Raw genomic sequence first — 13,900 nt, 5'->3', positions numbered from 1 at the left:
TTTCTTTATGCAGACCTTGCAATATCTTGTTATAAATTGCTGAAATTGAGTTATATAATGCAGTTTTTGCCTATAATTCGATCGAGTTTGACATGTTGACGTGCGTCCATTGACAGTGATGTCGGCAAAAATATTTAGATTGGACCGTTGACTTACATGTGCTAACAAGGGCCTAGGATCTATACTGTATAGAACTGTCTTGATATACACGTATACCTGTTTGTTCTGTAGGTATCTTCAAATCTTCAGGCGATATGTGAACAAAGAAATATGTCTGTTCTTGCATCGGAGTCGTTCACACATGATCCGTCGGATGCGATTCAACGGTTAAAGGTCAGGATCTAAATTTATATTTCTATACCTTTTATCTGGTACTGAAGCGATGACGTCACTACCAAACCCTTTTTGTGGGATTTGACTCTTAAAGACCAAAGAATCTTCAGCATTAAGTTCTATTAGTACCATTGAAGTCGTTCTAATTTTATTCTAAACTTATATGATTTTCGACTTATGGGGGGGGGGGTTAGGGATAATATTGATAATTAGGTTTTAACTTGACTTAACCTTGCCCCATATTCAACAGAAGTCATATTCAATACATGGATATTTACCATAATCATGATAATACTATAATGGTTATGCGAAAGCTGAAGTGAAGAAAAAATAAAAATAAAATCACCCTGGAATCCTTTTTTTTTTACTAAAGTTTTATATAAAGAAAAGCATCTTTGTAGATAATTTTTTTATTTGTGATTTCGAAGTTTATTGCAGTTAATTTTGAACATAAATATATAATGATAACTATTGCATTACCGTATATAGTTTGTTTCATATCTCTAATTCCTATATACATGTATACAGTTTGCATAATACAATGTAAAGCGAATATAAATTCTCCTCGCCCTATTAGTTGTAGTTCATCCATGTACATAACATTCTGGCTATTGGATAAAGAACTTGTATTTTGGGCAACATTCTCCTTGCTATACTGATACATTTATTTTTATTTTCGGGCATACAAAGTGCAGAGAAAGATGTCTATACCAGTTAAGAATTGAATCACAATCTTCACCGATTTTTTATAAATATTTTTTTATTGTTGATGAGTTCATATTGATTTTTTTCAATACACATATGTAAAAGCGTTCATGGCGTTAGAACAATGAAGATATCACTTCGCATTCTAATAATCCCAATGCTGAAAAAAATCGTGAGCCGTTGCTGTGTTCACGAAAGACGGCCATAAAAGTGAATCACGCTAAAATGTTTTGAAAATGAATGTTGGTAGAAATATCTGTAATACAAATATAACCCATTATTTTTTGAAGAACACTTAAATATGTTTCTTTTAACATACATGTAACGTTCTATATTCTCTCAACAGCAAAAGGATGTTCGAATAATTGTGGGTAATTTCTACGAGAATACAGCACGGAAAGTCTTTTGTGAGGTAATATAACTTCCTTTATTAGCACTGGATGAACGTATGAATTCAATATAATTTAGTATACCATCATTTCTTATAAAAGTTATGGCTTCTTGATAACAAATGAACTGATCATTGGATAGACATCTTTCCATTTAATAATTTTTAATCTGGAAATTTATTTCCAGATTCATAATCATTAAATGGAAAGATGTTCGCAACTTTTTATAAACCAGAATTAATCATTTGTTACATCATGATATTATTTTCAATATGAAATATAAGAAGGACTATTAGCATTTGACAGTTTAGTAAGTTTTGCTTACTTACGTATAGTTGCATTATATGAGAATATATAATATTTAATACTTTTGACATAGATTTTTCAATGCTTACCTGTAGACGGCTTCACACGCGCTTAATGCCACGAAGGAAATGATAATATTCAATAATACTATTGATGAATATTTGACGTATATTGCACCTCTTATATTGAATCGCCTTTTTAATGAATAAAGCAGGTTCAGATATTATAGGTGTGATTCTAATGCTTTTTGAATATGTCAAGTGAGTTAATGTTGCGTAAAATCGGAGAGAGCGTGGTCCAAACACGTGGGGCAAGATATTAAAAAGGGTTGATGCTAACCTGTTTTTTGTGTTAGAAATGACATATGAAGAAGGTACCAATTCATTTAATCATGGAGCTATTGTTACTAGCTCCATGGTTTAATTAAGTCTTAATAAATGTCATCTTTGTAATTTTTCCATGGATCCGTTGCCATGGTTACATATACTTCCCAATCGACAAGCGAATGTTCTTTTTAAATTAATTGGAAGAAATCTGGGTACAAATTTGATGAAATGTAAATTCGAATTTTCATGATGGCATCTGAGCATTTCCACTGGTGACATCATTTCTCTCTCTCTCTCCCCCTCTCTCTCTTTCTCTCTCTCTTTCTCTCCACCCCCGTCTCTTTTTCTCTATTCTTATATTGTCTCGCCATCCCTAACTTTAATCTCTAGAAGAAGAAAAAAGTAAGATGCTAGGATTTTTCTTTACCAATTTTAGATCATAACCATTCAGATACAAATAGTGTCATTATAAGGTATCAAAAATACCCTGACAGAATAGCACATGAAGCCAAGATGGCTTATTTCCAATGGGGTGATTATAATTCTTGTCAATATTACTTGACCGTTTCTCTTCATTAGGAAAACTGATGATCAGTAGGATAGATTGACTTAAATGTGCAGCAGTCCTAACGTTGATTTTGATCAAAATTTTTGTGTTTGTTAATTATTGTATTCATTTATTTTCCTTTCATACAAAGAAATTCACATAACATTATACAGAGTCAAATATATCACGAATCATAACGATAAACTTGTAACTCGTCGTCAGTGGTGAATTTGTCAAAGACAAGTAAGAAAAACACAGGCAAACATTTTGAGTACAAAAGATACCTTAATTGCCACAAGGACTCAAGAAGGAATACGTTAATTTAAACAAGGGTGTCGCCAGGGCGAGCACGAAAAGCAAGAAAGGGCAAGAAAAGGAAAAGGTGGCGACTTGACCTTTGACCTTTTGACCTAAAATCAAGAGGCATCCTGGGATGTATGCTAGTATCATACACATCAAATTAAACGAGCCTAGGTAAAGTTAAACTGAAGTTATCACGTTTACAAGGACTTCAGAAGGGTAAGATGAACGCATGTCACTGTGACCTTGACCTTTTACCTTTTGACCTAAAAATCAATAGACTTCCTGTGATCCATGTTCTTATACTCACCAAAAAATAAATGGGTCTTGGTCAAGTTAAACTAAAGTTGTCGCGTTTACAAGACTTCAGAAGGGAAATGTGAAAACACGTCACTGTGACCTTGACTTTTAACCTTTTGACCTCAAAATTAATAGGCTTCCTTGGATCTATGCTAGTATCATACACATCAAAGTATAAGAGCTTAGGTCAAGTCAAACTGAAGTTATTACGATTACAGGGAACAGTTAACGGACGGACAGACAGACAGACGGACGGACTGACACCGAGCGTAATACCGGACGGGCGTATAAAAAGGGATTAGAAAAGGTATTACTTTTCATGTTTTAGCAACTGGAATGCCGTATGAATGTCAAAGTGATATTTAAAATGTGGTATTTTAACTCTATTCATGGCACCAAAGGCATACAAGCACGATCTTTATGGCGCATCTTATGTGTGGTTCTTGGTTGGATATTACACACCTGATTGGCAGCACCGTGTGGATCCAAATGAGGTAGACTGTTCCCCTCATCAAATCTTACTGGCCAGCGAGGGTTATCTCACAGCTACATGGAGTATGAATGGGAGAAATGAAAAACCAACCATTACAGGTCGTGTGAGTATGATAGACTAATGGAGAAATTAATCAGCCCGAATCGTATTTACATATGGTACGCAGAAAAGAACCAAGAAAGGTGTTTTTTTTTTTATTTGTCTTATTTTTAATTGGAAACCGAAAAAATCTTATATGCATTCAAAATGAAAAAAAAAATGAACTAGACCTTAATGATAATACAGTGTAAGCCTACCCTTCTTCTCTGCTATTCTATATTCTAGGAATTGTGAAAGGTTTGGATTTTTTGTGCAAAAAATGAAATGTTTCTTCGTTCCATTTCTCATTTGAATATATTGAATCGAATGTAACATTACAAGACACTTAAATTTCGACAAAAAAGATGTTTCTGATGTATCAAGTCTAATAGCGGTGAATGTTGTATTTAATAATTCCAGACCCCTCAGCAGTTCCGCGATGATATGGCAGCCATCTTGGGTCATGTGATTGATCTCAATGGCCAGGATGTGGCGGCAAACGCTCATGATGCAATGTGGGCGATTGCATTAGGACTCAATGCATCTATACCTGAAATAGCACCACGTAGACTTGAACAGTATACATACGGTGATGAAGATATGGTAGATATTTTCAAGGCCAAAATCGAGCAAACTGATTTCGATGGCGTGTCGGTGAGGATTTGTTTCCTTGATCTTGTAAAGTATAATTTGATATGATTATTATACGCCAGAACCTCCTCCATTAAAAAAACACCACCAACCATTAATTGATTTACATTTCAATTGTAATGTATGATATCTGTTAGTACACACACAATAATCCACAAATAAAACATCTTCATTCAGCGCCCACTCCCCCTCTCTTTCTCTTATAAACTACACTCCCATATTTTGTTCACCATCACACTCACAACACACCCACACACACACACCCAACCACACAAACAACAACCCCACACTCACTTACTCATAAATTATGAACATGCACAACCTCATAAATTATATACATACACAACCACCCACACTTACCCTTTGCATTCAAATCTCCCACACACGCACACCCACCAAAACCCACACACATACATGTATACACAATATATACACATGCTATTGGTCCTTGTGTTATGGTACTCTGTTGAATTTTTAGTCTTTCTCGTCTACAGAGAGAACTAAACCTTTACGGAAAGGATTTGTATCCCACCCTTACGACATTTCTAAATAATATCAAAAGATCTGTAAGTGATCACTCCAGATTCCTTCAAAAGTTATCTACGAGTCGGTATGTTCAATTTCTATCAATCGAGCGTGCGCTTCCAGAACTCTTCATGGATTCGCCGCTTCGTACTTGATACGATAATCTCTAAGAATTCTATTTATAGATAATTCATGAACAAATAACTTGGAAACATTACATTCAAGAAAAATTATGTCTGATTCTTTGAGTAACGGTTAGTGTGAGGGTGCAAGGTATGTGTGTCGTAGCCGAGCTGAAGAAGCTTGGATGGAGAAAAAGAATTCGACTTGTGTACTTTTCTATTCCCAGACTTGCCAACTGTCCTGATTTTCAAAATAACCGAAAATCAGGATGTCCTGATTTCATGTATGAAAAAAAAAAAAAAAATCGCCATTGGCCCATTCTCCTCCCCCCCCCCCCGTCCTCAATATTTCTCAACAAGCCCAGTCTTTTGGGGTTAAAGTTGCTCAAAATTAAAGTGCTTCAGAGGGCAATGCCTGCTTGACCCCTGCATGGGGCTCTGCTCTTGGACCCCGTCGGGGGCGTAGTCGGCCCCAAGCTATTGGTTGTCTAGATTTGCAATAATGAATGTTAGCAGGTATGCATTCATCATAATTGATCCATACATTATTCTCTACTGTTGATATACTCGGTGATATTTTGTATAATTGCATTCAATATGAATGCACTTTTTCTGTGAATCAAATCGATTTGAACTTATGAAAAGCGATGTCGAATTTCCTGGGTGAATTTGAGTCTCAACAATAAGCAATTAAATTCTTGGTTTACATTTTTCTCATTATTCAGGGTCCGGTAAGCTTTTCACCTGTTGGCGACCGAATTGGTGTCTTTCTCGTTGAACAGAATAGAGGTTTGTATATCCATTGATAAATCCTCATTAACATAATTTGAAAGGTATGCTGCCCTTAACATACATTGGTTAATATTACAAATGTATTTTTGAAGTCAGAACTTGTTGTGTTTTGTATTTGATCTTGTTCATGTGCATTAAATTGAAGGCCATTTCGTCCGCAGAAAATTTGACAAGAAAAAAAAGGGTCCTCACTTTCAAAAGGGGGACACACTTGGTAAAAACGGCATATTTACATCAAAACGTTTGATTATGGCTCTCAAAAGGGGGCCGGATGTGACCCCCCCCCCCCCCCGGATCCGCCAGTGATTAGATGAGGTTGGTGAGTACTCGGTATTCTTCGAAATGCTACAAGGGCGCTTTTGGCAGCTACTGTATGTTACAGCCGAGTAGAGCTTAGGAACATTAATTTTGTTTAACTAAATATTGCATATTCTCGTATCATAATTGCCAAAACTGGAATCATCAAACTAACCATAGATCTATTAACTGTGCCTGATTACATTTAAAACTTAAACTAATAAGATATGAAAATTAACCCTTGATAATTACTAAGATGGTTAATCAACGTAACATTTGTCATTCAGATAAATAAATAACAATTTATTTATTATTCAGATGGCTCTGAGAGGGTAATTGGAACTGCACAGAGAGGAAAATCAATTACTTGGATATATCCAAGAACGGACATATGGATAAACAACGGTAAGTCATAAATCTCGTAATAAAATCTGACCACTTTCCATTTTTATTTCATTTCATTTTGTTTGTCCACGTATTACTTGTGGGAAATCTGTTTTTTATGTGTTTACACGACTGAAAGTAGTTTTATTAAAGCGCTAATGGGATTTCAAATATATTGCATTTCGACCTTTAAGGGATATTTTATACGATGCAAATATCAACTCCCTGATGTCTTAATTGGTAATATCTCCATTTTTTTATGCATGATTAATTTATTTTTCCTGAAGTATCCTGACTATTTGAGGAGCTAATACGTTTTTACGAGCTTAGTGAACTTTAAAGTGACCTTTTTTTTTTTACATTAGGTGAAGGTTTATATCTTCGTCTTCTTATTTACATCCACAATACTAAAAATATTTTTAATTTTTAAGTGCTTTTCATCGTGCGCACGTCACCCAAATTGAAACTACATAAGAAATGTTATTATGTTATAACACAGAAATATATGTCGACTATTGGAACAACACTTCAATCTTATAGAATCAAAATTACTCTGAAACTGAAATAACATCTTAAACTGTACAGTTATTGTCATGGTTATGATCAGTTTCTTGTACTCTTTTCAGTCAATGTATAGCCGTTTTGGAAGGAAATATAAAATGGATTATTATTGAAAAACTATAGATGTTAAGTGAGAATGAAAGAAAGTGATAAAATAGGGCAGCATTGTTAATAACATAATAAGTATAATGTGAAAGTAAAACGTAAGAAAGTAGAATCGGGAAAATTTAAAATAAACTGTTCAGTTGTTTTTTTTTTTTAAGTAAAAAGGTGTCAGCAAACATTCACTCTATTCTAAGTTAATGCCAATATTATTTCCATGCGCGTCTTCATATCACAGTGTAGCGCAGTAATCGTTTCTTTTACAAGCTGTCAGACGACGATTTCAAGCTTTACGAATTTCAGAGTAGTTAAGCGGAGATCCAAAATTTGATCTGTAATTCATATGTAATTTATTTACTTTTGAATGGTGCCTGCTTGATGGGGATAACCTCCTGATTATGGAATGACATGTCAAATCTTTTAGCTCCTTAGTACCGAGCCAAGAGATGTCAGGTCAATTGCATTTTTTGACTTGCAATTTGTTTGATTTTGATACCAACCAGATGGAGAGCCGCCATCGGATCATGATAAGACACGTATCATCAGGATCTATCAGGGAGTACCTCGTCTAGAAGTCATTGTCGTCGGTGCCCTTGCTACTGCCGGTGTTGTCCTTGCTATTTCTTTTCTCGTTTTCAACGTAGCCTACAGAAATATAAGGTATGGCGATGTATAAAAACGTTTAATCAAAATCGTTCGTATTTCTTAACAATCGGCAATAAACGCCACCCTTTTATACATAAAGAAATTTATCTGTTTATTATTCTTTATTTCGAAATTTAAATTCTGCAATATACATGTATAGATCATTCCTTCATAATGAAAGGCGTGAATATGAAAAAAAAAATTATGACTGTTCGGAGGAAAGCGAATTCAACAATACTTATAGAACATGTATTTTTTTTTAAATCATTATCCGGAATAATCTGTTCACACAATTATCATTATATAAGCAATCTTAGATTGAATTAGGAAAAATGATATTTGAAAAATGGAGCATCACTCTTTGCCAATGATTGTAAGAGAATAGTTTTCGTTTTTTTTAAATGTCATAACGTTTGAGTAGAAATATTGACTATTCACGTTTTAGCAATTTCCGACATTACAGGATAAGAGCGATTGTTAGTACGTGTTTGCAAAATAAATTTCCTAATGAAGTTTGTGCTCCAGAAATAAATAAAAAATATTAATGGGATTGGTACTTTATTTCATCTAGAGTGATTAAGATGTCCAGTCCAAGAATGAACAATCTGATCGTCATAGGAATCATCATCGCATATTTATCAGCCGTACTGTTTGGACTTGATTATGACGGAATGAGTGACGTCACTAGAAAGTACATCTGTACGGTAAATAAACATAATTATTTGCATGTATTGTCATCAAAACAAATATTACTATTAATCTGACCAAGGAATACAAAAAAAATAGGCAGAACGTATAGTTAGCCCCCACCCCTTTTATTTTACCTATTTTGTCATTTTTTTCATTGAACGACAGCGTATTACTTTCTATGACTGAAAGTCGATGCGTACTTTAGTACTGTATGATATTGTAGTGGCGTTTTTTTTTTTGCATCTCCCTCTTTGTGAGACAATACTGTATAGTTAAGATCGATTTCTGATCGATCTAAATTATTTTCATTTAATTTCTGTAGGAGTTATGAGGTGTACCTCATCTAACTTTAAGGAAATATACATCGATCACCCCTACTTGAAAGAGAACAGTGTTCCACAGTATGTTCACAGTGTGGAACACGATGTGAAATCACGTTCACACTGTTATATTTGAGCATTTCGACAGTGTGAATCACAATCATATTCACATAGTATACTATTCCAACATACTGGACATCCCCACCATAAATAAAGCCACAGTGTGAAATTTCTTTACACTGGTAAAATTTTACAATTTTCACACTGTGGATCATATTTTCACATAGTGCACAAAGTGAACACACGGATTACACTGTGATTACCATTGTGTGCATGACACTGTGTTCTTTCCAGCAGGAGTATTCACATTTGGTCTCATTTGTTTCTCTTTTTACCCCCAGGCCCGTTTATGGACAATTACAATAGCATTCACACTCGCCTTCGGTGGAATGTTCACTAAAATGTGGAGAGTTTACACTATAATCGTCTACAAGAAAACGCAGCGCAAGGTAACCCCCCCCCCCCCAAAAAAAAAATCGAGAGTGTCCCAAATAAAATAAAATAAAGTGTGCATGCAGTATACTGTTTTAATGAGGCTTCAAATTGATATTAAATACTCGAGCAAGAACATGTTTGTCAGGCGTGTCATTGGACAAACATATATATTTTAAAGTGATAAAAAAGTGACATATCATTGGAGTTCTTACAGTGGTGAGATAATAGCCAACAAACCTTCATTAAAATCGAAAATTGCAATCCCATCAATTAAAATTAGATATAAAACTACCTTTTAGTCTTATAGCTAATGTTTCGCAGTGTGACAACGTAACAGCGACAATTATTGCAATCTTATCCCATTTCTGATGACAGTATTGAAAACTCAGATTATCTATTATTATTTGATAGGTCATCAAGGATGTTCAGTTATTTGCTATTATACTGGTATTCTTCATCATCGATCTCATCATCCTCATCTTAAGAGAAATTATCGATAGCTACTACATCATTGAGGAATCTACACGGAAATCACAGGTGAACTTGGTTAACTCCACCCTAGATTTCCAGCCTTTGACATGTTTTTGATTTTGTGCTGACAATAGGTTAAGTTTATTGTTTGATATCATATTAATGATCTTGAAAGATATAAAGAATGTTGCTCTAGCGCCCTTAAAGTTCAAAGTTAAAAAAATAGTATGATAGGCATGAGATAAACTAAATGATGATAATTATGTAATATTTCTTCATTACTACTTTTCAAATATAACACAATGACTTTCAATCGGCATTGCGCCGCTTTGTTTATGTTGTTTTGTTGCAACTTGTTCATGTACATTTTCGTTTCGTGTTATGTGTCCTATTGTCTTGTCTTGTCATATCTTGTTGCCTTTTGCTTCATTTTGTCCTTTATTTTGTGTATCTATAGTAAACAAAGAAATCGCGCAAAAACGTATTATTTATCAAAATGACATATATATTTCATATTTTAAACATTTGTTTTTTCTGTTCTTTTGTATATTGTACAGAGATATTTCGAATTTCGTATTATGTCTATAATTCATTTATTCGAATGACCTAGATAAACAAGCTCTGCTTTCCAACAGATTCCATTTTCATTTCATTGTCATTTCTTAATTGCCTTGTTTTGTAATTTTGTCGTTAAAAATTGAAATAAATTACGTTTCAATCAATGATTTCATATCTACTCGTGATGACCATATTTATTTTTTTATGTTTAAATTCGACAGACGGCAGAGGATATCCGAAATGATGTTGTATTTGTGGATTTTCACAAGGCTTGTGTGTCTACACGAGAGACAGTCTGGCTGACAATGCTTATGGTTATTAAACTATTCGTTATGATTTTCGGTGCATTCCTCGCTTGGCAGACGAGGTGATATATAATTTAGTATTTCGAAGTGAACATGGGTGTGGTGCGGGGGAGGGGGTATTTTTTTATAGCCCCAATTTCAGGTGGGGATGGTCTGTTTTATTACCGCCTCCCCTCATAATTTACGGTAGAACATTGTTATTATTATAATGAATCGTATGACAAGTATGATCATGATGATAAGGAGAGAGAGTAGAAAGTGATGGTGATGATGGTAGTGATGATTATCGTATACACACCAGATGACCATCGATTTATTTTATCGCGTAATTTTATCCTTGGTATCGAATGAAATCGTTCTGTAAACTGTAAGAAACAGACGGATGGACAATGGAAAAAAATTCAGGATAAAATACAATGATATGTTCATGTTATTTTTTATATGTGACATAATCTTATCAAAATTAACCCCCCCCCCCCGCAACCACGCGGATAAAGTGTGCCCCGTATACCGCCCTTTTGAATATCACTTATTTCATTAAATTCAGGCTTGTGATTTAAAATGAGAGAATATATAAAAAGAAATAAAGTTTAAAACCGATGATTCCTAAAGGCCCATTTTCTGGTCAGCATAGAGTCTATCTCAACAATTTCAGTTCTCGCTTCCCATTATTGATATAGTATTTACGAAGTACCTCTTGTTGTAAATATTGCTAATATATAGGCCTACTTAAAACTTCATTCTTAAGAACTACCCCATCCCCCCCCCCTTCATGCAGGCGCGGTTCTACGGGGGTCCCTTTGGGGCTCAAGACCCCCGAAAATCGCCCAGCCCCCCCCCCCCCCACAAAAATAAGAATATTGGGATTTATCCACTGTCCCTCTGGATCATGCACGTTTAATATGAATTTTGTTTATTTATACCATGTATTCCGTATACTGTCCCCATTGTAAATGTGATATGACTTATGTATGAGAAAGATTACGTTGGAAAGTTATAGCAATATACTTTACGACATTTCCATTATGATCTTGATACAGGAATATTAATGTGCCAGCCTTGAATGACAGTTACCACGTGGGCCTTTCTATTTATAACGTGGCTATTTGTTGTGCTGTGGCAGTACCACTCAGTATATTCAAAGTGGGTAATTTGGCTGTTGCGTATGGTTTGGTGGCTTCATTCATGCTCCTCTGCGCAACCACCTCGCTGTGTCTTCTCTTCTTTCCGAAGGTCAGTTTAGCAAAATATTTTTTAAACTATGTTTTTTTTTTTTTTTGTAATTATGTATTTATTCGTTTATTTATTTACTTATTTTATTTTATTATTTTATTTATCTATTTATTTATTTATTCATTCATTTATTTTTTCATTTATATATTCATTTTTATTATCATTATTTAACTGGTTAGTCAGCTATGTATTTAGTAATGCATGTTCGTATTCATTCATTTATATATGTTTGATTGGGATTATACTCGATTAATTCTTCTTTCATATTAATGCAAGTCATTTTTAACATAGATTACAAGTCATGTATCTGTGTGCATTGACAAAAAGGTATAGATTTTTGCTCAATTATGAACAAAATACTTCTGCTTCTTCTGATTTGGTACATTTCGTACAGTCCGCCTCTGGTGTATTTATATTGTATCTGGTGTTACCTGATGAAGGAGACTTGACAACATATATATCAGCTTATCAAAATGTACTCTTAGAAGACCACTTTCATCTCCGCATATATCATTATGACAGCTTTTAATCCGCTGTGCACGAATGAGGGTTAATGCCGAAATTCATGATTTCATACCGATTGGATTGATCGTTTGATGATTTTTCATATTTTTTCAGATATGGAATTTTCGCTCCAAGATGCACGACATATTCAAGAACACAGAAAATTTATTTTCAATTGCCCTTCATGACAAAGAGCAACCACGAAGTCTTTGTCGAAAATTGGTGAATCAAAACATCAGGTTTCGTCTTGGGACGACATATTTGCCATTTTTTCGTCAGCTCCGAAACTTGGGACAAAACTTCTTTCCGGTGTTTACCAATTTTGGACAAAGATCCACCCGGTTGTTCTTTTTCATTACATTTACTGCGTTCTTAAATCCGTCGTGCGCGTCCCGGAGCGAAAGTTTGCTAATCAATAGTCTTAGGAGCCATTAAGGAAGGCGTCTCTCCCCAGTATTTGTTACAAAGTATCTCTAATTTTTTCCTCAATTTCATCCCGAACAGGCCCTTGCAGTCCGCCGAGGCGTCAACAACGTGGGGCCTGATAACAGGATTAAGACCATATCATCGGCAGTCGAAAATTCGGGTTCCCGCAATCAGGAGAGAGCGACGGATAGGTTGAAAGCGAAGGAACCTGTCAGGATTACATCATCGGCTCATAGTAGTGCCATGGGCAACGAAGGAAGATCCAATCGAATGTTCTAATTATTTCATTTCATTTCACATTTTTATTTCCACTTCAAGATGAAAACGTTTCATACTTGCATTAAAATTTACAAAAAGGTAAAACAAATAAAAAATTATATATGTATCTCTCTGGTGAAAGGATCATGAACAGCACTTGAATAGATAGCTTGTTCCTCACAAATTACCAAGGAGTTCTTATTGTACAGTGACAGATGGGCTAGCCTCCCTTTTACTTATTAAAGACTTTGCTTTTTATGTACAACAATAAAGTCCTTAATTCAATCCAGGTATACAAAATGAAGTTATAAACATTGGCAGAGATTTAAGCGGCGGGGGCGAATTGCGACTTTTGTACAGAGGCCTTTAGGAAAAAAACAACCTCCCCACCGACAAAAAATATCCTCAATTCTATACAATTGAAATTTTAAATATTGAAATTTTAAATGAGAATAATCCATTAAGAGTAACCAAATCATAAGATTTTAGATGAAGTAAATATGAACATCGAAAATGGAATAAGGAATGTAAATAAAAAGATGATCAGCCTATATAAACTATAAGCAAGATTGAAAAAAGGTAAATTGCCAATTCGTCTACCGCCAACACGTCCACTCACCACATGGTCTACTTAAAGTCTAATGCCATTCCGTCCATCAACATTTCGTATAACAACAATTTGGTCCATTATTTGGTCCAATCATCACTTTGTCTACTCACCATTTCCTCTATGACCATTTCGTCTCATAACCAGTTGGTCTAATGTCCATTTCATTTTCATTCA

The 13,900-nt window shown here is 34.7% G+C and overlaps 1 protein-coding gene across 1 annotated transcript; it reads left to right on the top strand.

Moving 5' to 3' along the window:
• Positions 1-236: 236 nt before the first annotated feature.
• LOC129282179 (gamma-aminobutyric acid type B receptor subunit 2-like) lies at positions 237-13,209 on the top strand. Its single transcript, XM_064095809.1, has 13 exons — positions 237-333; positions 1,385-1,450; positions 3,608-3,802; positions 4,198-4,431; positions 5,801-5,864; positions 6,483-6,569; positions 7,715-7,871; positions 8,428-8,560; positions 9,268-9,375; positions 9,773-9,898; positions 10,612-10,757; positions 11,736-11,928; positions 12,937-13,209. The coding sequence occupies exons 1-13, from the start codon at positions 271-273 to the stop codon at positions 13,135-13,137; spliced, it is 1,773 nt and encodes a 590-aa protein (XP_063951879.1). The 5' UTR covers positions 237-270; the 3' UTR covers positions 13,138-13,209.
• The last annotated feature ends 691 nt before the right edge of the window (positions 13,210-13,900 follow it).

Source organism: Lytechinus pictus, chromosome 2, assembly GCF_037042905.1.
Source record: "Lytechinus pictus isolate F3 Inbred chromosome 2, Lp3.0, whole genome shotgun sequence".
Classification (NCBI taxonomy): Eukaryota; Metazoa; Echinodermata; class Echinoidea; order Temnopleuroida; family Toxopneustidae; genus Lytechinus; species Lytechinus pictus.
Note: the sequence above shows the minus strand (reverse complement) of the source record. Positions and strands in the feature narration are given on the sequence as shown.

Excerpts from the sequence above, each read along its gene's own strand:
- LOC129282179 (XM_064095809.1), top strand. The coding sequence starts at position 271 with ATGTCTGTTCTTGCATCGGAGTCGTTCACACATGATCCGTCGGATGCG. Across the intron at positions 8,561-9,267 it reads CTAGAAAGTACATCTGTACG|GCCCGTTTATGGACAATTAC; the intron begins GTAAATAAACAT and ends TTTTACCCCCAG. Across the intron at positions 9,376-9,772 it reads ACAAGAAAACGCAGCGCAAG|GTCATCAAGGATGTTCAGTT; the intron begins GTAACCCCCCCC and ends ATTATTTGATAG.